At 37.5% G+C, this 26156-nt stretch overlaps 1 protein-coding gene across 1 annotated transcript in view; it reads left to right on the forward strand.

The window, feature by feature from the left end:
• Agmo (alkylglycerol monooxygenase) overlaps positions 1 to 25897 on the forward strand; it is a 366048-nt gene extending 340151 nt beyond the window's left edge. The window contains exon 13 of the mRNA XM_021178991.3: positions 25136 to 25897. Coding sequence (XP_021034650.1) covers positions 25136 to 25216 — 81 coding nt within the window. The 3' untranslated portion in view covers positions 25217 to 25897. The remainder of the gene's footprint in view (positions 1 to 25135) is intronic.
• The last annotated feature ends 259 nt before the right edge of the window (positions 25898 to 26156 follow it).

Here is a 26156-nt window from a genome sequence, read left to right on the forward strand (position 1 = left end):
TTTCTATTTTGTGCAATAGTTTGAGGACAATTGGAATTAGGTCTTCTTTGATGGTCTGAAAGGACTCTGCACTAAACCCATCTGGTCCAGGGCTTTTTTTGGTTGGGAGACTATTAATGACTGCTTCTATTTCTTTAAGGGAAATGGGACTATTTTGATCATTAATCTGATTATGATTTAACTTTGGTACCTGGTATCTGTCTAGGAAATTGTCCATTTCATCTAGGTTTTCCAGTTTTGTTGAGTATAGCCTTATGAGTAGGATCTGATGATGCTTTGGGTTTCCTCAGGATCTGTTGTTATGTCTCCCTTTTCATTTCTGATTTTGTTAATTAGGATACTGTCCCTATGCCCTCTAGTTAGTCTCGCTAACAGTCTATCTTGTTGATTTTCTCAAAAAAAAAAAAAAAACAAAAAAAACAGCTCTTGGTTTGGTTGATTCTTTGAATAGTTCTTTTTGGTTCCACTTGGTTGATTTCAGCCCTGAGTTTGATTATTTCCTGCAGTCTACTCCTCTTGGTTAAATTTGACTCCTTTTGTTTGAGAGCTTTTAGGTGTGCTGTCAAGCTGCTATTGTGTACTCTCTCTATTTTCCTTTTGCAGGCACTCAGAGCTAAGTGTTTTCCTCTTAGGACTGCTTTCAATGTGTCCCATAAGTTTGGGTATGTTGTGGCTTCATTTTCATTAAACTCTAAAAAGTCTTTAATTTCTTTCTTTGTTTCTTCCTTGACCAAGTTATCATTGAGTAGTGTGTTGTCCAGCTTCCATGTTAATGTTGGCTTTCTAATATTTATGTTGTTATTGAAGTTCAGCCTTAGTCAGTGTGGATCTGATAGAATGCATGGGATAATTTCAATATTTTTGTACCTGCTGTGGCCTGTTTTTTAAACAATTATATGGTCAATTTTGGAGAAGGTACCATGAAGTGCTGAGAATAAAGTATTTCCTTTTGTTTTAGGATAAAATGTTCTATACATAGCAGTTAAATACATATATTTCATAACTTCTGTTAGTTTCAATGTGTCTCTGTTTAGTTTCTGTTTCCAAGATCTGTCCATTGCTGAGAGTGGGGTGTTGGTCTCCCACTATTATTGTGTGAGGAGCAATGTGTGCTTTGAACTTTACTATAGTTTCCTTAATGAATGTGGATGCCCTTGCCTTTGAAGCATAGATATTCAGAACTGAGTGTTCATCTTGGAAGCTTTACCTTTGATGATTATGAAGTTTGCCTCCCTGTTTTTTTTGATAACTTTGGTTTGCAAGTTGATTTTATTCTATATTAGAATGGCTACTCCAGCTTGTTTCTTTGGACCATTTGCTTGGAAAATTATTTTCCAGCCCTTTACTCTGAGGTTGTCTCTGTCTTTTTCCCTGAGGTGGGTTTCCTGTATGCAGCAAAATGTTGGGTCCTGTTTATGTGGCCTGTCTGTTAGTCTATGTCTTTTTATTGGGGAATAGAGTTCATTAATATTAAGAGATATTAAGGAAAAGTAATTGTTGCTTCCTGTTATTTTTGTTGTTAGAGTTTGGATTCTGTTCTTGGGGCTGTTTTCTTTCAGGTTTGTTGAAGGATTTCTTTCTTGCTTTTTCTAGGTTGGAATTTCCTTCCTTGTGTTGGAGTTTTCCCTTTATTATTTTTTGAAGGGCAGGATTCATGGAAAGATATTGTGTGAATTTGGTTTTGTTATGGAATACTTTGGTTTCTCCATTTATGGTAATTGAGAATTTGGATGGGTATAGTAACCTGGGCTGGCAATTGTGTTTTCTTAGGGTCTGTATATCATCTTTCCTGGATCTTCTGGCTTTCATAGTCTCAGGTGAGAAGTCTGGTGTAATTCTAATAGATCTGCTTTTATATGTTACTTGACCTTTTTCCCTTACTGCTTTTAATATTCTATCTTTTTTTTTAATATTTTTATTACATATTTTCCTCAATTACATTTCCAATACTATCCCAAAAGTCCCCCATAGCGCCCCCCACTTCCCTACCCACCCATTCCCATTCTTTTGGCCCTGGCATTCCCCTATATTGGGGCATATAAAGTTTGCAAGTCCAATGGGCCTCTCTTTCCATTGATGGCCGACTAGGCCATCTTTCGATACATATGCAGCTAGAGACAAGAGCTCCAGGGTTCTGGTTAGTACATCATGTTGTTCCAACAATAGGGTTGCAGATCCCTTTAGCTCCTTGGGTACTTTCTCTAGCTTCTCCATTGGGAGCCCTGTGATACATCCAATAGCTGACTGTGAACATCCACTCCTGTGTTTGCTAGGCCCCGGCATCGTCTCACAAGAGACAGCTATATTTGGGTCCTTTCAGCAAGATCTTGCTAGTGTATGCAATGGTGTCAGCGTTTAGAAGCTGATTATGAGACGGATCCCTGGATACAGCAGTCTCTAAATGGTCCATCCTTTCATCACAGCTACGAACTTTGTCTCTGTAACTCCTTCCCTGGGTGTTTTGTTCCCAATTCTAAGAAGGTGCACAGTGTCCACACTTTGGTCTTCATTCTTCTTGAGTTTCATGCGTTTATCAAATTGTATCTTATATCTTGGGTATCCTAAGTTTTGGGCTAATATCCACTTATCAATGAATACATATTGTGTGAGTTCTTTTGTGATTGAGTTACTTCACTTAAGATGATGCCCTCCAGGTCCATCCATTTGGCTAGGAATTTCATAAATTCATTCTTTTTAATAGCTGAGTAGTACTCCATTGTGTAAATGTACCATAATTTCTGTATCCATTCCTCTGTTGAGGGACATCTGGGTTCTTTCCAGCTTCTGGCTATTATAAATAGGGCTGCTATGAACATAGTGGAGCATGTGTCCTTTTTACCGGTTGGGACATCTTCTGGATATATGCCCAGGAGAGGTATTGCTGGATCCTCCGGTAGTACTATGTCTAACTTTCTGAGGAACCGCCAGACTGATTTCCAGAGTGGTTGTACAAGCTTGCAATCCCACCAACAATGGAGGAGTGTTCCTCTTTCTCCACATCCTCGCCAGCATCTGCTGTCACCTGAATTTTTGATCTTAGCCATTCTGACTGGTGTGAGGTGGAATCTCAGGGTTGTTTTGATTTGCATTTCCCTGATGATTAAGGATGTTGAAAATTTTTTCAGGTGCTTCTCTGCCATTCGGTATTCCTCAGGTGAGAATTCTTTGTTCAGTTCTGAGCCCCATTTTTTAATGGGGTTATTTGACTTTCTGGAGTCCACCTTCTTGAGTTCTTTATATATATTGGATATTAGTCCCTTATATGATTTAGGGTAGGTGAAGATCCTTTCCCAATCTGTTGGTGGTTTTTTTGTCTTATTGATGGTGTCTTTAGCCTTGCAGAAGCTTTGTAGTTTCATGAGGTCCCACTTGTCAATTCTTGATCTTACAGCACAAGCCATTACTTTTCTATTCAGGAATTTTTCCCCTGTGCCCATATCTTCAAGGCTTTTCCCCACTTTCTCCTCTATAAGTTTCAGTGTCTCTGGTTTTATGTGAAGTTCCTTGATCCACTTAGACTTGACCTTAGTACAAGGAGATAGGAATGGATCGATTCGCATTCTTCTACATGTTAACAACCAGTTGTGCCAGCACCATTTGTTGAAAATGCTGTCTTTCTTCCACTGGATGTTTTTAGCTCCCTTGTCGAAGATCAAGTGACCATAGGTGTGTAGGTTCATTTCTGGGTCTTCAATTCTATTCCATTGGTCTATTTGTCTGTCAATATACCAGTACCATGCAGTTTTTATCACAATTGCTCTGTAGTAGAGCTTTAGGTCCGGCATGGTGATTCCACCAGAGGTTCTTTTATCCTTGAGAAGAGTTTTTGCTATCTTAGGTTTTTTGTTATTCCAGATGAATTTGCAGATTGCACTTTCTAATTCGTTGAAGAATTGATTTGGAATTTTGATGGGGATTGCATTGAATCTGTAGATTGCTTTTGGCAAGATAGCCATTTTTACAATGTTTATCCTGCCAATCCATGAGCATGGGAGATCTTTCCATCTTCTGAGATCTTCTATAATTTCTTTCTTCAGAGACTTGAAGTTTTTATTATACAGATCTTTCACTTCCTTAGTTAGAGTCACGCCAAGATATTTTATATTATTTGTGACTATTGAGAAGGGTGTTGTTTCCCTAATTTCTTTCTCAGCCTGTTTATTCTTTGTGTAGAGAAAGGCCATTGATTTGTTTGAGTTAATTTTATATCCAGCTACTTCACCGAAGCTGTTTATCAGGCTTAGGAGTTCTCTGGTGGAATTTTTAGGGTCACTTATATATACTATCATATCATCTGCAAAAAGTGATATTTTGACTTCATCTTTTCCAATTTGTATCCCTTTGATCTCCTTTTGTTGTCGAATTGCTCTGGCTAGGACTTCAAGTACAATGTTGAATAGGTATGGAAAAAGTGGACAGCCTTGTCTAGTCCCTGATTTTAGAGGGATTGCTTCAAGCTTCTCACCATTTACTTTGATGTTGGCTACTGGTTTGCTGTAGATTGCTTTTATCATGTTTAGGTATGGGCCTTGAATTCCTGATCTTTCCAAGACTTTTATCATGAATGGGTGTTGGATCTTGTCAAATGCTTTTTCCGCATCTAACGAGATGACCATGTGGTTTTTGTCTTTGAATTTGTTTATATACTGGATTACGTTGATGGATTTCCGTATATTGAACCATCCCTGCAACCCTGGGATGAAACCTACTTGGTCAGGATGGATGATTGTTTTGATGTGTTCTTGGATTCGGTTAGCAAGAACTTTATTGAGGATTTTTGCATCAATATTCATAAGGGATATTGGTCTGAAGTTTTCTATCTTTGTTGGGTCTTTTTGTGGTTTAGGTATCAGAGTAATTGTGGCTTCATAGAATGAGTTGGGTAGAGTACCTTCTGTTTCTATTTTGTGGAATAGTTTGTGAAGAACTGGGATTAGATCTTCTTTGAAGGTCTGATAGAACTCTGCACTAAACCCATCTGGTCCTGGGCTTTTTTTAGTTGGGAGACTATTAATGACTGCTTCTATTTCTTTGGGGGATATAGGGCTGTTTAGATCATTAACCTGATCTTGATTCAACTTTGGTACCTGGTATCTGTCTAGGAACTTCTCCATTTCATCCAGGTTCTCCAGTTTTGTTGAGTATAGCCTTTGGTAGAAGGATCTGATGGTGTTTTGGATGTCTTCAGGATCTGTTGTTATGTCTCCTTTTTCATTTCTGATTTTGTTAATTAGGATGCTTTCCCTGTGCCCTCTAGTGAGTCTGGCTAAGGGTTTATCTATCTTGTTGATTTTCTCAAAGAACCAGCTCCTTGATTGGTTGATTCTTTGAATAGTTTTTCTTGTTTCCACTTGGTTGATTTCACCCCTGAGTTTGATTATTTCCTGCCATCTACTCCTCTTGGGTGAATTTGCTTCCTTTTGTTCTAGTGCTTTTAGGTGTGTTGTCAAGCTGCTAATGTGTGCTCTCTCTAGTTTCCTTTTGGAGGCACTCAGAGCTATGAGTTTTGCTCTTAAAAATACTTTCATTGCGTCCCATAAGTTTGGGTATGTTGTGGCTTCATTTTCATTGAACTCTAAAAAGTCCTTAATTTCTTTCTTTATTCCTTCCTTGACCAAGGTATCATTGAGAAGAGTGTTGTTCAGTTTCCACGTGAAGGTTGGCTTTCTATTATTTATTTTGTTATTGAAGATCAGCCTTAGTCCATGGTGATCTGATAGGATGCATGGGACAATTTCAATGTTTTTATATCTGTTGAGGCCTGTTTTGTGACCAATTATGTGGTCAATTTTGGAGAAGGTACCATGAGGTGCTGAGAAGAAGGTATATCCTTTTGTTTTAGGATAGAATGTTCTGTAGATATCTGCCAGATCCATTTGATTCATAATTTCTCTTAGTTTCACTGTGTCCCTGTTTAGTTTCTGTTTCCATGATCTGTCCATTGGTGAAAGTGGTGTGTTGAAGTCTCCTACTATTATTGTATGAGGTGCAATGTGTGCTTTGAGCTTTACTAAAGTTTCTTTAATGAATGTGGCTGCCTTTGTATTTGGAGCATAGATATTCAGGATTGATAGTTCCTCTTGGAGGATTTTACCTTTGATGAGTATGAAGTGTCCCTCCCTGTCTTTTTTAATGACTTTGGGTTGGAAGTCAATCTTATCAGATATTAGAATGGCTACTCCAGCTTGTTTCTTCATGCCATTTGCTTGGAAAATTGTTTTCCAGCCTTTCATTCTGAGGTAGTGTCTATCCTTTTCTCTGAGATGAGTTTCCTGTAAGCAGCAAAATGTTGGGTCTTGTTTGTGTAGCCAGTTTGTTAGTCTATGTCTTTTTATCGGGGAGTTGAGTCCATTGATATTAAGAGATATTAAGGAAAAGTAATTGTTGTTTCCTGTTATTTTTGATGTTAAAGTTGGCATTTTGTTCTTGTGGCTGTCTTCTTTTAGGTTTGTTGAGGGATTACCTTCTTGTTGTTTCTAGGGCGTGGTTCCTGTCCTTGTATTGGTTTTTTTCTGTTATTATCCTTTGAAGGGCTGGATTCGTGGAGAGATAATGTGTGAATTTGGTTTTGTCGTGGAATACTTTGGTTTCTCCATCTATGTTAATTGAGAGTTTGGCTGGGTATAGTAGCCTGGGCTGGAATTTGTGTTCTTTTAGTGTCTGTATAACATCTGTCCAGGATCTTCTGGCTTTCATAGTCTCTGGTGAAAAGTCTGGTGTAATTCTGATAGGCTTGCCTTTATATGTTACTTGGCCTTTTTCTCTTACTGCTTTTAGTATTCTATCTTTATTTAGAGCATTTGTTGCTCTGATTATTATGTGTTGGGAGGTATTTCTTTTCTGGTCCAGTCTATTTGGAGTTCTGTAGGCTTCTTGTATGTTCATGGGCATCTCTTTCTTTAGATTTGGGAAGTTTTCTTCTATAATTTTGTTGAAGATGTTTGCTGGTCCTTTGAGTTGAAAATCTTCATTCTCATCCACTCCTATTATCCGTAGGTTTGGTCTTCTCATTATGTCCTGTATTTCATGGATGTTTTGAGTTAGGATTTTTTTGCATTTTACATTTTCCTTGATTGTTGTGCCGATGTTCTCTATGGAATCTTCTGCACCTGAGATTCTCTCTTCCATCTCTTGTATTCTGTTGCTGATGCTCGTATCTATGGTTCCAGATTTCTTTCCTAGGGTTTCTATCTCCAGCGTTGCCTCATTTTGGGTTTTCTTTATTGTGTCTACTTCCCTTTTTAGGTCTAGTATGGTTTTGTTCATTTCCATCATCTGTTTGGATGTGTTTTCCTGTTTTTCTGTAAGGACTTCTACCTGTTTGATTATGTTATCATGTTTTTCTTTAAGGATTTGTAACTCTTTAGCAATGTTCTCCTGCAATTCTTTAAGGGATTTTTGTGCTTCCTCTTTATTGTCTTCTGCCTTTTTAGCAGTGTTCTCCTGCATTTCTTTAAGTGTGTTATTAAAGTCCTTCTTGAAGTCCTCTATCATCATCAGGAGATATGCTTTTAAATCCGTGTCTAGCTTTTCCGGTGTGTTGGGGTGCCCTGGACTGGGCGAAGTGGGGGTGCTGGGTTCTGATGATGGTGAGTGGTCTTGGTTTCTGTTAGTAAGATTATTACGTTTACCTTTCGCCATCTGGTAATCTCTGGGGTTAGTTGTTATCGTTGTCACTATTTAAAGATTGGAGCAGAAGCTGTGTTCCACTCACCAGCAGTCTCTAAATCCTGTGGCGGGGGTCGTGGGTAGCTGATGGTACCCCGGTGCTGGTCCAGTCGGTAGAGGCCTGTGGTCCTACTCAGGCCGTTTTTCTGCTTCTCTAACTAATGCAGTCTCTGGTCCCGCGTGCAATTGGATTGGAGCAGAAGCTGTGTTCCACTCTCCAGAAGTCTTAAGATCCTGTGGTGGGTGTTGTGGGTAGCTGGTGAGTGTCAGCCGACCCTGCGCCCAGCTGCCCCGGTGATTTTCTGACTGGAAGAGGGTTGTGGCCCTATGTAGGCCGGATTTCTCTCTCCCCAACCAGAGCAGTCTCAGGTCCCGTGTGATTGGACTGGAGCAGAAGCTGTGTTCCACTCACCAGCAGTCCCAAAATCCTGCGGCGGGGGTCGTGGGTAGCTGGCGGGTGTCAGGCAACCCTGCGCTCCCGCTACCCTGGCGCTGATCCAGCCGGATGAGGCCTGTGGCCCTACTCAGGCCGGTTTCTGCTTCCCTAACTAATGCAGTCTCAGGTCCCGCGCAATTGGATTGGAGCAGAAGCTGTGTTCCACTCACCAGCAGTCCCAAAATCCTGCGGCGGGGGTCATGGGTAGCTGGCGGGTGTCAGGCAACCCTGCGCTCCCGCTACCCTGGCGCTGATCCGGCCGGGTGAGGCCTGTGGCCCTACTCAGGCCAGTTTCTGCTTCCCTAACTAATGCAGTCTCAGGTCCCGCGCAATTGGATTGGAGCAGAAGCTGTGTTCCACTCACCAGCAGTCCCAAAATCCTGCGGTGGGGGTCGTGGGTAGCTGGCGGGTGTCAGGCAACCCTGCGCTCCCGCTACCCCGGCGCTGATCCAGCCAGATGAGGCCTGTGGTCCTACTCAGGCCGGTTTCTGCTTCCCTAACTAATGCAGTCTCAGGTCCCGCGCAATTGGATTGGAGCAGAAGCTGTGCTCCACTCACCAGAAGTCTTAAGATCCTGTGGCGGGTGTTGTGGGTAGCTGGCGAGTGTCAGCAGACCTTAATATTCTATCTTAATTTAGTGCATTTGTTGTTCTGATTATTATGTGTCGGGAGGAATATCTTTTCCTTTTCAGTTTATTTGGAGTTCTGTAGGCTTCTTGTATTTTCACGGGCTTCTCTTTCTTTAGGTTAGGGAAATTTTCTTCTATAATTTTGTTGAAGATATTTACTGGTCCTTTAAGTTGAAATTCTTCATTGTCATCTTTACCTATTATCCTTAGGTTTGGTCTTCTCATTGTGTCCTGGATTTCCTGGATGTTTTGAGTTAGGATCTTTTTGCATTTTGCATTTTCTTTGATTGTTGTACTGATGTTCTCTATGGAATCTTCTGCACCTGAGATTCTCTCTTCCATCTCTTGTATTCTGTTACTGATGCTTGCATCTATGGCACCTGATTTCTTTCCTAGGATTTCTATCTCCAGAGTTGTCTCCCTTTGGAACTTATTTATAGTTTCTTCCATTTTTAGATCTTGGAATGGTTTTGTTCAATTCCATCACCTGTTTACCTGTGTTCTCCTCTAATTCTTTGAGGGAATTTTCTGCTTCCTCTTTAAGGTCTCCTACCTATTTAGCTGTGTTCTCCTGTATTTCCTTAAGTAAGTTATTAGTGTCCTTCTTCAAATCATCTACCAGCAACAAAAGGTATAATTTTAAATCCAAATCTTGCTTTTTGGATGTGTTGGGGTATCCAGGACTTGCTGTCATGGGAGTACTGGGTTCTGATGATGCTGAGTGGTCTTGGTTTCTGTTAGTAAGATTCTTACATTTGCCTTTTGCTATCTGGTAACCTCTGGTGTTAGATTTTCTAGCTGTCTCTGCCTGGAGCTTGTTCCTCCTGTGATTCTGTTAGCCTCTGTCAGCACTCCTGGGAGTCCAACTCTCTCCTGAGTCCCAGTGGTCAGAGCAATCTCTGAAGGCAAACTCCCCTCTTGCAGGGAAGGTACACAGAGGTCTGGAGCTCAGACCTGCCTCCTTGCTGAAGATGAAGGCCAGAAGAGCCCCTATCCAAGAAGCTCTGTTTCTTCTGCAGCCCACGGACTCTCCTGTAAGGACTGGTCTTTGAGAGACCCAGGATACAAGATGGCACTCTTACCTGACTCCTGGGGTCAGAGCCCTCCCTGGAGGCCAACTCTCCTCTGGAGGGGAAGGTTCCCAGAGGTCTGGGTCTCAGCTCTGTCTCCTGGCTGAGGATGAAGTCCAGAACAATGGACCTTGTCCAAGAAGCACTGTTGCTTCTGAGGCCCAAATGCTCTCCTGGGTGAACTGGTCTCTGAGAGACCCAGGACACAAGATGGCTCTCTCACCTTAGTCCTGTGGTCAGTGCCCTCTCTGGAGGCCGACTCTCCTTAGTGATCTTAAGATCCTGGGTGTGCTAAGGTGCCTGCGGGTTTGGAGAGTCCTCTGGGGACTGTGGGACTGTCCATCGAATTCGTGGCCAAGGTGAACCCCAAATAATTTTGTTTGTTTGTTTGTTTGTTTTTTGTTTTTTGAGACAGGGTTTCTCTGTATAGCCCTGGCTGTCCTGGAACTCACTTTGTAGACCAGGCTGGCCTTGAACTCAGAAATCTGCCTGCCTCTGCCTCCCAAGTGTTGGGATTAAAGGCTTGTGCCACCACAGCCTGGCCCCTAATAGAATTTTTAAAAAATACAAGTTTGTTTTTTTATTTTGTTTTTGTTTTTGTTTTTGCATTGGAACAACCCTAATTTCTTTGGTTCAGTCAAGTCTTTTCTGCTGTTTGTCGAATTTGTTGTTTTGTTTATTTGTTTTTACCTTAGGTCTACAGATGTTTGATACTGTTGTTAATATTAGGGCAGGAGATAACACCTACAGTGACTAAGCTCCAGAATTACTGAGTCAAATTGCCAAAGACAAAAATAAAAATTGCATATAAAAATACCCTCTAAGTTCTTTATGCTTCTGTTGGGTTTAATTCTTCACAACTACCCTTGGCTACATGGGAACTGTGGTCTGGACATACCCAGTGAGGCTTTTTAACAAGATGATTTAGTTTCTTGGAAGGGTTTTTTACTTCAGCATCCAGCTAACCAACAAGCATTTCTCAAACCTTTAAATCTTATTAATACTAAAAATTATAACTGGAGTACACAAGGCATTCTATTTAAGAATTTTGCTATTCTTGACCACAAACATGTAAGTCAAATGTTACGTTGTGAACACTAAGGCTTTTAAACATTTATTATTAATCACTGCTATCTTAGTATGTGTCTATTTTACAAAAACCAGGAAGGAAAGGAAACTCTGTGGACTCCTCACAGTGAGAAAGTGTTGTTTCCTAAAGCCCATTTGGAAGTTCCCCAGGAGGCCAGGCAGCTCCTTCCTGGGCCTAAGGATGGATTGAAACACAAGCCATGAATTCTTTCTGATTGCTGTTTGGCCTGAAGGTTTGCTGGAAGCAGCCTCGTCCTAGTTAGACTGTTTTCCAGCTTTTAAATGCACTAGAGTATGATTGTATTATGTGTTGACCCTGATTTATGTTGAAAGCCCAGGAATATTTTTCCAGAAGAAGTGCTTTGTGTATGTGTGAGCCTCTGAGGCCTGGCTTCATCAGAGAGCTGACTAGCTCACCTCAGCATGCTGCTCATTTATTCAGATGGCTTTGCTCTAAGGGAGGAATCTGTGAATATCCAGTGGTATTTGGTGAAATAAATGCCATAAAACAGATAGGGCTTATTTAGAATATATCTCCATGATGTAATATGTCAATGCTCAATTACACATTTGTATGCACCTTTAAAAAATTGTCTCAAGAGTAAAACTGATTGTCATAATACTGTGTTTCAATTAAACCCACATCCTAGGCATTTTGAGTTCCAAATTCCTAAAACCCTCAACGTAATGCTTTCCATGTTGTGAGGTTAATTTACATAAAGATCTGGAGCTCCTGCTGTACTGCTTCAACTCTTGGTAGCTTTGATATTCTCCACAGTGCTATACACAAATAATATAAACTGCTTTTCACCAAGACAAGCTGTGATTAGCAGCAGGCGTTAGTCTCAGAGAGTGACCGCTAACTATATGCAATTCCAACATTGCCCAGGCCTCCTTATTCTTGAACTTCATCTTGCAATCCCTACAAAAGACATCTGTTCCAACTGTATGTGTTTTGAAAATTAAATGTACTAATATCATGCCGACTGACCTGGGCGCCAACCCACGTGGGAGAAATCCGGTCTGCAAACCAAGCTGTGTTGTCTTCAGGTCATCTGGGAATTTGTAGTTCACTTCACCAGAGCAAAAGGAATAAAAATAAAACAAGGACAAGGGGAAATGAGAAAGAAAAAGAACATTTCTGAGTGAGGATTCATTCTTCAGACTTCTTGTTTTTATCCTGTTAAGTTTTCAACAATATTCATCCATTGAAACTGTCAAAGGCCAAAACAATCTTCTCTTTCCAGGATTCTGTGAAACTTCTCTGGGGCTTTTGCGTCTTCTTCTTCTTCTTCTTCTTCTTCTTCTTCTTCTTCTTCTTCTTCTTCTTCTTCTTCTTCTTCTTCTTCTGTTATTCTATTTTTTATGTTATTCTACTTTTCTATTTTATTTTATTGAATATTTTATTTATTTGCATTTCAAGTTTTATCCCCTTTCTCAGTTTCCCCTCTGGAAACATCCTATCCCATTCTCCCTCCTGCTGCTTCTATGAGAATGTTCACCTACCCAACCACTCCCACCTACCTGCCTTGGCATTCCCCTATACTGGAGCACTGAGTCTTCTCAGGACCAAGGACCTCTCCTCCCATTGATGTCTGACAAGGCCATCCTCTGCTACATATGTGGCTGGAGTCATGGGTCCCACCATGTGTACTCTTTGGTTGGTGGTTCAGTTCCTGGGAGCTCTGGAGGGTGTGGTTGGTTAATATTGTTGTTCTTCCTATGGGATACTGGCAAAGATGTGTAGAAAGAGCAACACTCCTCCATTGTTGGTGGGATTGAATTCTGGTACAATCACTCTGGAAATTAGTCTTAACCCAGCTATACCACTCCTGGACATATGCCCAAAAGATGCTCCAACATATAACAAGTACACATGCTCCTCTATGTTCATAGAAGCCTTATTTATAATAGCCAGAAGCTGGAAAGAATCCAGATGTCCCTCAACAGAGGAATGTCTTTTTCTTCTTAACAAGGAGAAAAATGAAGTTAAGTATTCTATAGCAGACTGATTTACTGCTGAAGAGCATAACCAATAAGAGGTGAAATAATTTAACTGGACAACAATATCTGACATCACTGTGTGGGTAAGTTTCTCTAATAATTTGAAAGTTATCTTTAAGCAAGAATGCACGTAGTTGACCTTTACAGAAACAACCAAATATATTAAATATATACAGGAGTAGTATACATGAAGAAGCTCATCGGGGAGAAGCTAGAGCTTATTGCTAATATTTCTTTCTTGTGATGGTTTGCAATGTACTCCTCACAGGAAGGATTCTTTAAATTTCCAGACTTTTACATAGAAAATTTCCCTTATCACTTTCTTCAGTCTAGCATAGTGGTTCTCAACTGGTATATACAATATTAGTAGTAGGAGAATTTATATACAAAGTCATTTGTAGTATACAAGGACTGTTTAAAGGACTTTCTAGGTAATTTTACCTCTGGACACTTTTTGTTCCATATTCTAGCATAATAAGCTAGAATGACCCCTAGTGATGCCAGAATCATTACAGTGGCCCCAGTATCAGAAAGATGTGCCATCAACCAGTATTCTTCTATATGCATTCACAGTTCAAGATAATTCCTCAAAGCTCTTACTGCACTAAGGTGTAAGAAAATAGTTTGTAAGTTTTCCACTAATTTTTAAAATATTATTATTAAGAATCCTAAGATCCTCTCTCTCTCTCTCTCTCTCTCTCTCTCTCTCTCTCTCTCTCTCTCTCTCTCTTCTCTAGCTTTGTCTATCTCCCCAAATTTTATCCTTCTGCAGAAAAAAGAAAAAAAAAAGAAAAACAACAAAAATGAACCTTGAACTAAGTATGATATGTAGCTTATCTCTTTGTAACATGACCAAGGAATTTTATTTTGTATTTATGAACTTGTCAATACACATCTTCTCTACCTTTGAAATTTTAGTGCTTAAAGCCCATATTATTGACCCAGTACCCACTGTATTTCACTTTGTATTCCCATCACTGAGCCTCGACAGAGTTCTCACAAAGATCAACTTCATTACTGATACATTATCTGCCATCGTTTTGGCAATATTCTATACTTTACTCTTTGAAGTTGATCTTTGTATGCCATGGTTTTGTTAAATTTCAGACAACTGAATGTCACAGACCAATATATCAGTGAATATTACAAATCTTGTTACCTGGAGATGGTAATTTAAAATACCACTCTTCTCTTCATTCCAGTCTTTCTACATTCTCCAAAATGCATGGAGAATACTTTCTACAAGATACTTTTTATGAATCTTCCTCTGTTCATTTAGTGACCTTGTTATGCCAATACTTTGCATAAGACTATTTATATGTGGTCTTTTCCTAACAAATGCAATTATTTCTGTTGATAATCCTGGGAACTCTCTAATATTGTCATTCTGTGCTGGTAACTTCCACTTTTTTTTAGAGAAAATAGAATGACTTAGTAACTTTGTGACCAAAAATTACAACTCAGATATCAGAGCGCTCAGGCAGTGGTTTTATAGAACCCATGGTTTTGGAGCTTTTACGACTTTTTTTTAATGCTTCTGACTTTGTGATTTTCAAAGACAAAGAGTGAGAAGGACCCATTTTGGTAAAAGAAGTGGTTGGCCTAAGTGAGAATATCATTGAAAGTTCTCCATTTAAAAGTGGTTTATCAAAGGCAAGTTGGCTTGGTAAGGCTACAGAGTTAAGTCAATTTAATCTGCTTGCCAAGGGAGCTAAAACAGATGATTTACTTGAAGCTCAGACAGCCTACATGTCTAAGTGTATGTCTGGACCCTATCAAAAAGCTAAAGCATTATTGAAAGCCTACTGGCAGCAGCATGGCTTTGGCTCCTGGATTGTGATGTTTCCTTGTATAGAGAAATTTAGTATGTGAATTAGACAACATGTCTTATTAAAAGTCTTTTATTTTTTTTTGTGTGAAAAAGAATTAAACTTAATGTGAGGCTAAATCACCTGGTCTTTGAAACAATTTCCTGCTCTTTACTTTCAGAGATTTTTTCTTTTTTATCCATATATGGTATGTTTTATAATTATTTTAAACCTGGATGTATGATATGTAGTTTTCAATCTATCACCTATTTTTGCATTTATTTGCTATGCATGCTCTGGGTAACCAATGTTTCTGATGTATATCAGTGAAGATATTAACAGGAATGATATGAGCAAAAAAAGGAGTGGATGTAAAAATTTACTTACTCTATTAATAAAATACTTCCCATGTGTCTTGTACAATGACAATCAAAATTAAAAAAAAATAAAAAACCACTGAAGAATTTACTTATGTGAATCTTTTCAACACAAAGTTTAAGACACTTTCCTGTTATGCTGAGTCAGTAGCAGCAACGACAATAATAACATGAAAGCATACACAAAACCCAGTAACACCTGCATAATAGATACATCACTGAAGCTGATTTTCATGCACATTGCTTCAATGAATATTTCCAATGAATTTACAAGATCATTTTTATCTACAAATATAGACTTTAAAGCTTAGTAGCATTAAGTATTTATTTAAGATAAAATCTGTAATTTAAATATATTTCTTTGTGTCCAAAAAGGAAGAAAGAAAATATTGTCTAATGAGGGTTGAGTTCACATAATATTTTGTCCATCCATTCCCATATGAAGTAGGCCTCATACTATTTTTTTCTTTGAAATGCAATACCTAATGATACATAATCAATGAATTGATAAGATGGCATGCATATTTATTTCAAAGAGCTAGAATCTAAAATTTTGTCAGTTGTGACTTTAATATATAATTGTTTTACATTAGGTCTATATTGAAGCTTTTAATAGTTTTACAAATAGTTTACAAATAGTCTTACAGTCTCCTGTTGACAGTATAGCAGATGTGACGTCTGTGCACCTGCCAATACTGGTCCTGCTCATTTTTCATCCATACATTCCTTCAGATTGGACCCATTTCTTTCAGAGTTCTATTATCAGCTGTCTTTTCTAATAATTTATCATTCTAGTATTTTGCTTTTCTTAAAATTTAAGCAAAGTTGCTTATTGCTTTTTCTCATCTCTGCCAATGAGTATTTCAAGAAACACTTCTACTATTGATTTGGCTAATTACTGTAGGGTGTTTTAAACAGATATTACAGTATATTATTTAAGATCCCCTGGAAAAGATTGGAAATGTGCACTTTTGACTCTGAAATTACTATACACATATATAAGTTGTCCCCCAATTTGTGTAGATTCCTTCAGTTCATGATATATTCTTTAGTAATATATTTGCTTTCATAATTAAATTATTACTATTATCATCATTTACAACATGGGAGATGTGTGTCTTGATATAAGCTAATACCTTTAGTTTTTACAGCTTTTTTATTTAATTAATTTTACTTTATGATTAGGTTTTATTTTATATTTTTAATTTTATATTGAAAATAGGTTTTTCTTTCATACAATATATCCCTACCACAATTTCCTCTCCCTCCACTCTCCTTAGATCCCCAACAACCTCCCCTATCCCAAGATCTATTTCTTATCCGTTTCCTTTTCAGAAATGAGCAGAGCTCCACAAGACTACAGACAAACAGGACAAAATAGGGTCCTTTCCCTCAGAGATTGAAACCCCAACCAAGATGGGGAGGAGAGATGGAGGAGTCAGAGGAGATAGAGGACGCCAGGAGAACATGGTCTACCTAGTAACAAAGCACAGCTTACATGGGGTCACTGAGGTGGAATCAGCAAGCACAGGGCCTGCATAAGTCTACACCAAGTGTTATATGTATATGTTATGCTGTTTTTATGGGCATTCTAATAATAGGTGTGGGTATATCTGACCCTTTAACTTGCTCTTGGGACCTTTTTCCTCTTATGTGCTTGTCTTGTCCAGTTGCCTTAAGGGTTGCCTTAGTTAGGGATTTACTGCTGTGAACAGACACCATGACCAATCCAACTCTTATAAGGACAACATTTAATTGAGGCTGGTTTACAGGTTCAGAGGTTCAGTCCATTATCACCAAGGCAAGAGCATGGCAGCATCCAGGCAGGCATAGTACAGATGGAGCTGAGAGTTCTATGCCTTCATCTGAAGGCTAGTAGTGGAAAAACTGGCTTTCAGGTGAGGGTCTTAAGTCCAGACACACAATGACACACCTACTTCAACAAGGCCAAACCTCCTAATAGTGCCACTTCCTGGGACAAGCATATACAAACCATCACAAGGGCTTTCACATTTTCTCATTGTTTCTTGTTTTTTACAGCTTTAAAGCTAGACTATGAACCTTGGATATATTCAGCTCTTGTTTAATCAGGACCTATATTGCCAAACTTATTAGAAACAGCTGGGTGCCTGCTGCCTGCCTCTCCATTTGCTGGAAGTGTTGGCAGAACAGGTAGTCCAAATGGAAAGTAAGGGAACGTTCAGGCATCTGGGATGTCTTTCAGGAAAGCAGCTGTAGCTTCCTTAGGAAGTTGTCATTATTAGCCATCAGCCACAGCTTTGTATACCCTTGGGTCAAGTTCTGGCATGCCTGGCCTAGTAGGATGCAGTTTATGACTTAGGACATTCACAGAAAGCCGTTTGGGCAGTTCCATCTCTGGCAGAACTCTGAGAAATCCCTCAAGCTGCAAGCCATATGTGGGCTGTTTGCCTTCTATTAGTCTACTCTGGAGGCTCTCATTTATTGGGGCTCTAATCATCCCTGTGACGCAAGCAAAAACAATGTATGATTTTAAAAAAAACTCTCTAAGATAGACAGCCCTATTTTTAACACTAGACACCACTATTAATTATGTCTGTAAACTTAGCATTTTCTCCTGAAAAATAGGCCACAGCTTATTAGAATTTTGTTCTTATTTCCTAAGTAGTATACAAACACAAAGAAAATTTTGGTTCCACACCAAATATCCTGAGAAGCACCGCTGAATGTAATTCTGTATTCATAAACATGTGCCTTTGCTGATGTGAGATGTGAGTATTGTATAGATATTGAATTTTTAGCCACCTAAAAATTTTAGCTCAGGACCTAACTCTTGGTCCTGGATGCACTGAAAATCCATTTGTTTCATGACAAGATTTTAGGGAGAGGGGTTAGCTGCCACCCATTAAATAAAAAAAATGGGGTAGTGACTAATTTATGAATTTTATTGAAACACAGTTCTGTTTTAGATAACAAATGCTATAATTTCAGTAGGGAGAAGTAAGTTAGAAATATAGATATCCATAATCGTAGATTAGTGGTCATGCATATCTTCATTAGAAATAATTCTTTAGGGACACTGAAAGACTATGATCTAGCAACATTTAACACAAAAGTTTTCTGTTTCAAATGTACTGGATACAAGTCAAGCAGTTTTGTGCTGGTGGTAAGCAAGCACAAGGAACTCAAAGAGAATTCATTTCTCTTCATAAGCAAAGCATTTGTGTACATGTATAGAAGTACAAAAGAAATGTGTATACCTATGGTGAATGGTGGAATTTCTTTCCCACTTATAAGTGCTTGGATTTGATATCTATGACTATAAAATCTTTAATAAAATTAAATGAAGACATTTTATTATTAAACTTTTAAATTCACTAACTGTCAGACACACACACACACACACACAGAGAGAGAGAGAGAGAGAGAGAGAGAGAGAGAGAGAGAGAGAGAGAGTTCAGTCATCATTTAGTTTTAGATCATAATGCATAATGTCTGGGTATTTAGAATGGTTTACCGATCAGTAACTTTAATGTATATAAATGTTTCCACATAAAGTAGTACTAGGTAATGTTCAAGTGCTTGGTATTTGTTATCCTCTGGTTTTAGTTCCAACTTCTTATAAGCTAAAACAGGTTGCTGTGCTTTGAGTTGTTCTCTCCTTCTCACATGCATACAAAGAAAACAATGGCCTGTTTCATGATAAGTCTGGGAAGATCCTGGGTGTACAGAGTCACAGGAAAATGAATCTTTCCCCTAAAGTTTTCCCCAGCTCAGTGAGTGCAATGTAATTTCACTTTCAACTTCAAAATGAAAGAATAAATGTTTAATGTAAGAAAAGGGAAAGCAAACAAATAAAACAGAAGGAAGCTTGGATAGTAAGAATATACCAAACTCTTTAGAAAGTATAGGGAAAAAACAATCTCCTGAGGATCAGCACTATTGTTTATAAGCAAGAAAAAAATTCAGCAACAAAAGCATTTTTCCAAATCCTACCAGCAGATACAATACTCTGAAAACAAAGTTAGTAATGTTAGTATTCCTAAAAGTTGTGTATCAATACAGACAATTAATTCCACCTTTAAAGTCAATGAAGAAAAGTCCACACATGTTTTTGAGAAATGTAGCATGTATTTTCACTCTATGCTAATTACGGTTTATACAATTCCAACCAGATGGGTTTGCATGCACGGTAGCTAATTCAGGCCAACTGTCTTCAAATATGTGCTCTGAACTCTAGGTAGACTTCATAGACCTCTAAGTGATCCCTAATCTTATTAAGAATATTTGTCATTCTCAAGTGTTAATGTGATAACTCAAGTGCAGTTGGATAGAGAGCAGACTAGCTCACAAAGAGTGCCGAAAGGAATACACATATTCTCGGGTGGTCTAGACTTTCAGAAGTGTGTATATTATTGTGCATGATATAAGATCATCAGGTTGGGGCTGAATTAACATGGATGATATGACTCTTGTATCAGTAAAGCTAGTTTTTTTTTTAGACTGTTTCAATTGGCTTAGCTTAGTGTGAAATAGTAAGCAAATTTTCACAGTATAGGAATCAGCTAAAAGCTTTAAAAAAAAATGTCTTCTGCTGCTTTGATACATAATCCTAAAGCTGTACTTTATTTAACTTGAACAAGGATGTTTAATGTATTTTGTTACATAAAACTAATATCAGAAGATACTTAAAGACTGAAATATATTCTTTCCAAACAATTCCCATTTATCTAGGAGCATAAATATATTGCTTTTTTTTAAGGCTAAGAATTTTAATTCACTAAATACATGGTAAAAATAAACAGTTCATTTATAAAATCAATAGTAGTAGATTTTCCAAAAACATCACATTAAATATAGTATGATTACATTATAAAAATATTATTTAGAAATAAACACACACACACACACACACAGAGACACACACACTTCTCAAGACTTCTCGATAATGCTACAGTTTTCTGGAAACATGAATCCTTATCTCGGCCATTTGTAGAATAACCTATAAACAGAGACAAGTTCAGTATTAAGTTCCCAATGCTCAAAAGTCATTTTGAAAATACTGAAAACACAGTGCTTAAAATATTGGTTTATTTATACCCAGGCAATTTTATATATATAATTTAGCTATTTTTTTATGTTTTCATTAAAGTATTTCTTACTTATAATTGTTGGAAATCATCACCATACCTAATAACTTGTTTTTCAGCCTTCATTGTCATTAGGGAAATGATATTTTTAACTTTTTAGATAATTTTTATTATATATATAATATATATAATTTATATATTATTATTTATTATATATATATGAGTGCTTTGTCTGCATTGTATATATGTGCACCACATGTGTGCCTGGCGCCTGTAAAGTCAGAGGAATACATCAGCTCTTCTAGCATCAGAGTAACAGATTGTTATAAGTCACCATATGTATGGTGGAAATGGAAGAGCAGGTCATCTGCAAGATAGCCAGTGCTCTTAACTCCAACCCAGAGAGCAATAACTACTTTTCATTTGATATAGTTTTATTTTAATCATTTTAATTCATACATATTAATACTTGGATGAGTAAGAAATAAACTTTACAGGAAATTATTATCTTCTATTTAGGGCTCATGTATGAGCTGTCAGAGCTACAAATGAGTACATGTGCTTATCATGAGTATTAGGGAATTATAGAAGTGTACATTTTTTGTAAACTTACACACTTGCATAAATTTTTATTTTAATAAAATGACTTTTAGTATTCATAAAGATTTAGTTTTCTATTTTAATAACTGAGGTTCTCTCCTTAGTCATACAGAATAAATGATCCTCCCCTATAGAAAAATGCCTTAACACATTTGTCATACTTGCAGCTGCAGATAGTTTCTGTGATATTTGGAATCTGGGGACTTTTGAGAGGGTATATAAATGCTAAAGCCCTGAGAAGAGGGGTGGATTGTTGGTTGTTGGCTGTTGTTAGTTGCTGTTGATTGTGGTTTATTAAGTAGTAGTGCACAAAAAAGAAACAACAACAAGAAGAAATTAGATATCTGACAGAGAAGATCAAACTTGTCTCAAGGACCTCAATGCCCCTAATTGGTGAGAAGAAGTCTAATGATATTGTTGCCTCCTTTCTAACCCTTGACTTTATTCAGGGATCCCTTTCATTTCCTGTCTATCTTTTTATTCCCATTCTACTTAGGGTTATGTGGTTCAAAGTATGGGAGAATAAGGGTAGAAGAAAGAAGAAATCAAAAAGTAGCCAAAGACGAGCTACAAGTTATTGCATAGATGTTCATTCTCTTGTTAATAATCCAAGAATTTTTAAATCATATGTCTCACCTGCAAATTTATATCAAAGTTAAATGCTGTGAATACTTAAAAAAAAAAAAACTCCATAAAAGCTGTAGTACTGCCGACTAGCTGTCATTGTAACTGCCTACTGTTCAAAAAGATGTTTGTTTCTTTTGGATATTGGGTCTATTTGAGTGGCTATACTCAGTGTACCCAAACCAGAAGAGATGAATAATCACAGAGGAATATAAGAAGTCAACCATCCAGGCTTGTGTTTGCAACTTTTGGGCATGCCATTTGCATGAATTTCCTCCTGCATGAATGAATCTCCCTCCAGTAGGGTAGAAACCTGAAATACTTATATTTGAGTCACTTTCAGCAAGGTCTCAGAAACAGACTTAACTGGGAGGGGCAATAGCTCCCAGTGGTGTTTAACAGAGATTAGCTGCTCAGATTAGCCACCTGCCAACTGATGATCTTCCTAGAATGAGGTGGAAGTAACATAGAGAGCATCTGTACAGGTCAAAGTTCAGGCATGAGAGTTGAAGTCCCTGGAAAGTCAGGAAAATAGCCTGAAGACAAGGACCACTAATGATGTGTTAGCACAGGGAGGGCTTGACACTGGGAATGAACTTCCTCTGGTTCATAGTTTGCATCCAGCTGTTAAAATCAAGGGACTCGGTCAGAGCTAGAATAAAATGAGTATTGAATTTGTATTCATCAGAAAACATACCTATACATTAGAGTAACATAAAAATCACTTAAAAATATGGGATAAAATGCTACAATACCTATTTACTCTCTCACTATGCTTAAGCAAGGATGTAGTGGCCATGATTTCATTTGACTGAGAGATATATCAATGATCTATTAGTGAATGAAACCCATTTAATCTCACTGACTATGGAAACACAAATGAATAGCTTAACAAAAGATCCAACAAATTTTTTAAAAATTAACAGAATTGATATTAATAATCAAGTATTTATGTGAGTTTCATGACAAATAATTATTTCTACTAATTTTTATTAGGTTTTTGTTATTTCTGGTAATATAATAAATCTATTCATATATGTTCAGAAATATAAAAGTAATTTGTTTTCTTCTACTTTAATATTTCTAACAAAGAATTAGCAATAAGGACAAGTTTAGCCTTCATAGTCATTTTATGTCATTTCTGTGACCACTGGTCAATGTATATGTCCTTATATTTTAAAGGTCTAATTTTCATCCTTAAAATATTGACCGTGAAAACATCTCAACAGCATAGCAGTTATTGGCTTTAAAAATTGTAAATCAAGATTGTTACTCTTAAAAGAAAACATAACATATCACTATGGATGGGATGCTAATGTCATTAATCTACCTTCTAGAGTTGTTGAGCACAGGGGCTTTCTGGGAACTACTGCAAATATGAAGCATAACTCCAGCTATTGATATTCTTGAGATAACCTGGTAATCATATTCATTTAACAAGCTTGAGTTCCTACTGCTTCATCCACAAATGAGATACCGGTTTCCCAAACTGTGTTGTTGGGTTCAGACAACACAGTCTGGTTAAGACATCAAGCATGTGTGTACCTAACACAAGCATCTCTATAGCACATTAGACAGGTCTGACTAACTCACCTGAGACCCAACAGCTGTACCAAACAGAGAAATTGAAAAACATGAACCCTGCTACTCTGTAGGGTGTTGTCTGCACTTGAGTTGGGTAGGGAATAGTCAATGTGTGGGTTTGGTAGGAAGGAGGTCTCTAGGCCCCAACTGGACCATAGTTTCAAAGATGTAAAGCCTTCCCATAATTGTGAATTAATAACCTGTAATTTTTAACTTTTTCACTCTAGTTTTAGCTGAGACATTTTAGTATCACTGAGAAGCTAGATAGAAGTATGAATAATCTAAATGAGACCTTCCATACTTGGGGAATAGGAAAAATTTCATATGACCAATGAGCTTTTTCATCAAGTTCAATCTTCCTCCATGGAGAAAATCCTTGTAGTCTTAAACTTCAGATTCAAACTTAATGAAATCTTCAGACTCTACCAGAATGTACTTGTGGTTTGATTAATATGCTAAGTTCAAATAAAATATTTACCAGTATTATAGACATCATTTCTGACCCTCTTAGAAGGTGTATTCTCAGCCATCCCGTGAACATTAACTCATTTTCAAAAACAAAAGGAACATGCTACTCAAATTTAGGAGTATTCACAATTTTCTTCTGCTCCTGATGTTATTTTACCTGGCACTGCCATGAGAAATCTCATGAGGTCATGTCTCTTGAGTTACAGTCAAAAGAAACAATTTGAAATCCAGCCATTAAACACATTGTGCTTGACTTCTGAAGCAATTCCATAATGTTAATATTATTCTTGTCTTCTGCTTCAATATATGTACTGATTTTTATTTTATTTTTCATTCTAAGGGGACATAATAGGCTCAAAGGAATGAATAGAGTGAGAGGAACAAGCTTGTATGACTAGACAATATTCCAGTTATTGCTCATCTAGAAACAACTAGAAGGTTGAAGTGAAGTTGGACAACTTATCACATCCAAGCACCAATGCTCCACAAAATTTATTACTTTTAATTTGGGTCATTTTGTTTGTTTGTTGCTGACATTGTTTCATTATTCTGATCCTGATAGCAAGGGTGTTTGTGGAAATTAATGGTTGGCCTCTGTTGATGTCATTATCTTTTACATCAGTACCTCACCAGGACATATTCTCATGCTTTCATCTACTGCTTAAGTAGTTTCCCACTAAATATTTTAATGCACCTTCCAGAAACAGTTACTGTCTTTTTAGAGAGAGGAAACTGGTAGTATTGTCATATTTTGGAGAAGGGGTTGGCACAGTTCTTATATAGAGATTATATAGGGAAGTGGCCCACATAGATATTACAATAAGTCTGGCTTATTACAAACTTATTACAATGAGTTTGCTTGTTTCTTTCTTTCATCATTGGTCTAAAACTCTCCTAAAATGGAGATCAGGAAGGCAGTCCTATGGCTTAACAAAAGGAACAGAGGGGAGAAGTGCATTGCCAGGTGCATTATGGGATATAGTATTTAGATTATGCAGAGTAAATACTACAGCCATTATTCTTGCTGGAAATAGCTTTGTGATCCTTATTGCTAAATTCACATATCAAGTTTGGTGATTTGTTTTGTGTTTCTGGTGTTACCTAAAAGCAAGAAATTAAACTCAATAGACTCCCCAGGCTGATTTTTTATGATTAAGTTATATCTTCAATTTTAAGAAAACTTTTGTAGCTACATTTTAGTACATAGTGATACCAAAAGGGAAAGGCAAATTAGCCACAGTTTTGTGGATTTCATTCCTGTTGAATGAAATTCATACTTGGCTAGATTATATTGCCTCAGAGGAAAATGACTCTTCAACAGTGTTTTCATTTCTCATATTCCTAAGCCTCCTTAAACTATTGAAGCAATTACATCATCTAACTTAGAACACGCAGGATTCACTACTCACAAATGCAGAAAAAAAAACTGTTTTATTATGTTCAGTGTCTAGTTTATATAACCCTGTATCTTTACATAATCTATATTTGTAAATGTAAGAGAAAAAAGAGCAAAAATACCTTCTTACTCTTATTTTTATCTTCACATAGCATGCCTTGTTAAGTTGACTAAATTCCATCCTTGAACAGCTTGCTAAGTTTTAAGTAATTTAACTGTGCAAAATTATTTATGTTTGTTTTTTTTCCCCAGGAAATAATGTAACTCACTGGAACAAAAGTTTTGATTCACTTTTGTTGTTTTCTTTCTTTAGATTTTCTTTTCGGTTTGCATTGCTTTCTGGGGTGTAAGAAGCATAAAACAACTCACTTCTGGCTCTTGGAAAAAGCCTTAATGCATACAGATCCATCGGTCCTGTCCGTTCTCCATGCTACATCACCATGACACAGAGAAAGAGTGGTATCTTACATCGTACCTACAAGAGCAACTTAGTTAATGAAAAATGAAAACATTTCTTTACCTCTGCTGTTCACATTGGTTTTTCTGTTGAAATTACTATGAATTATTATTTTTTATTTTGCTCTCACTAAAACCTATCCATATCCATGGAGGCTATATCCATTTCTCTCTCCGTGGCAATGAATATGGAAAGGAAACAGGGGCTTAAATTTGTTTAAAGAGTGAAAATTATGTTTGTCTTCTTGGTTTGACAGTTGATCCTTTAACATTTTTTAAAAATATATACATAGATACATCTCTGTTGTCTTTAAAATATATTGTTGTGTGTGTGAACCTGTATTTGCCTCTGCAAATCAGTCATCTATAGTGGGGCATTACATAAACACACACCAACTACGTGAAAAAGATTAGAATGGAAAGAATCAATCTGTTCAACAGGTTAATCTGCAATATGTATTTCTACAATGTTGGGTTAGTATGTTGCAATAACATGAGGTGGACATCATAATTCATGCTGTTTCAAATTATCATAATACTGATACAAATTATCTCAAAGTACTGACAAAGCTGGTATGCATACACTGTTTAATAAGATATTAAAAGTGTTTTAAAATTATTGGTTATTTTATTTATTTACTATTCAAATGATATATCCCCCTTCCCAGGTTTCCCCTCCTCAAACCCACTATCCCATCTCCCCTCTCCCTGCTTCTATGAGGGTGCTCCCCCACCCACCAATCCTGCCTCACTGTCCTGGCATTCCCCTATGCTGGCGCATTGAGCCTTCAAAAGACCAAGAGCCTCCACCCCCAATTGATGCCAGATTGAAGTCTTCTATATGTTTCTTTTGGAGAGAACTGAAAGAGATAAGAACT

This window comes from Mus caroli, unplaced genomic scaffold (assembly GCF_978045245.1).
Source record: "Mus caroli unplaced genomic scaffold, Mus_caroli_1 scaffold_14, whole genome shotgun sequence".
Taxonomy (NCBI): domain Eukaryota; kingdom Metazoa; phylum Chordata; class Mammalia; order Rodentia; family Muridae; genus Mus; species Mus caroli.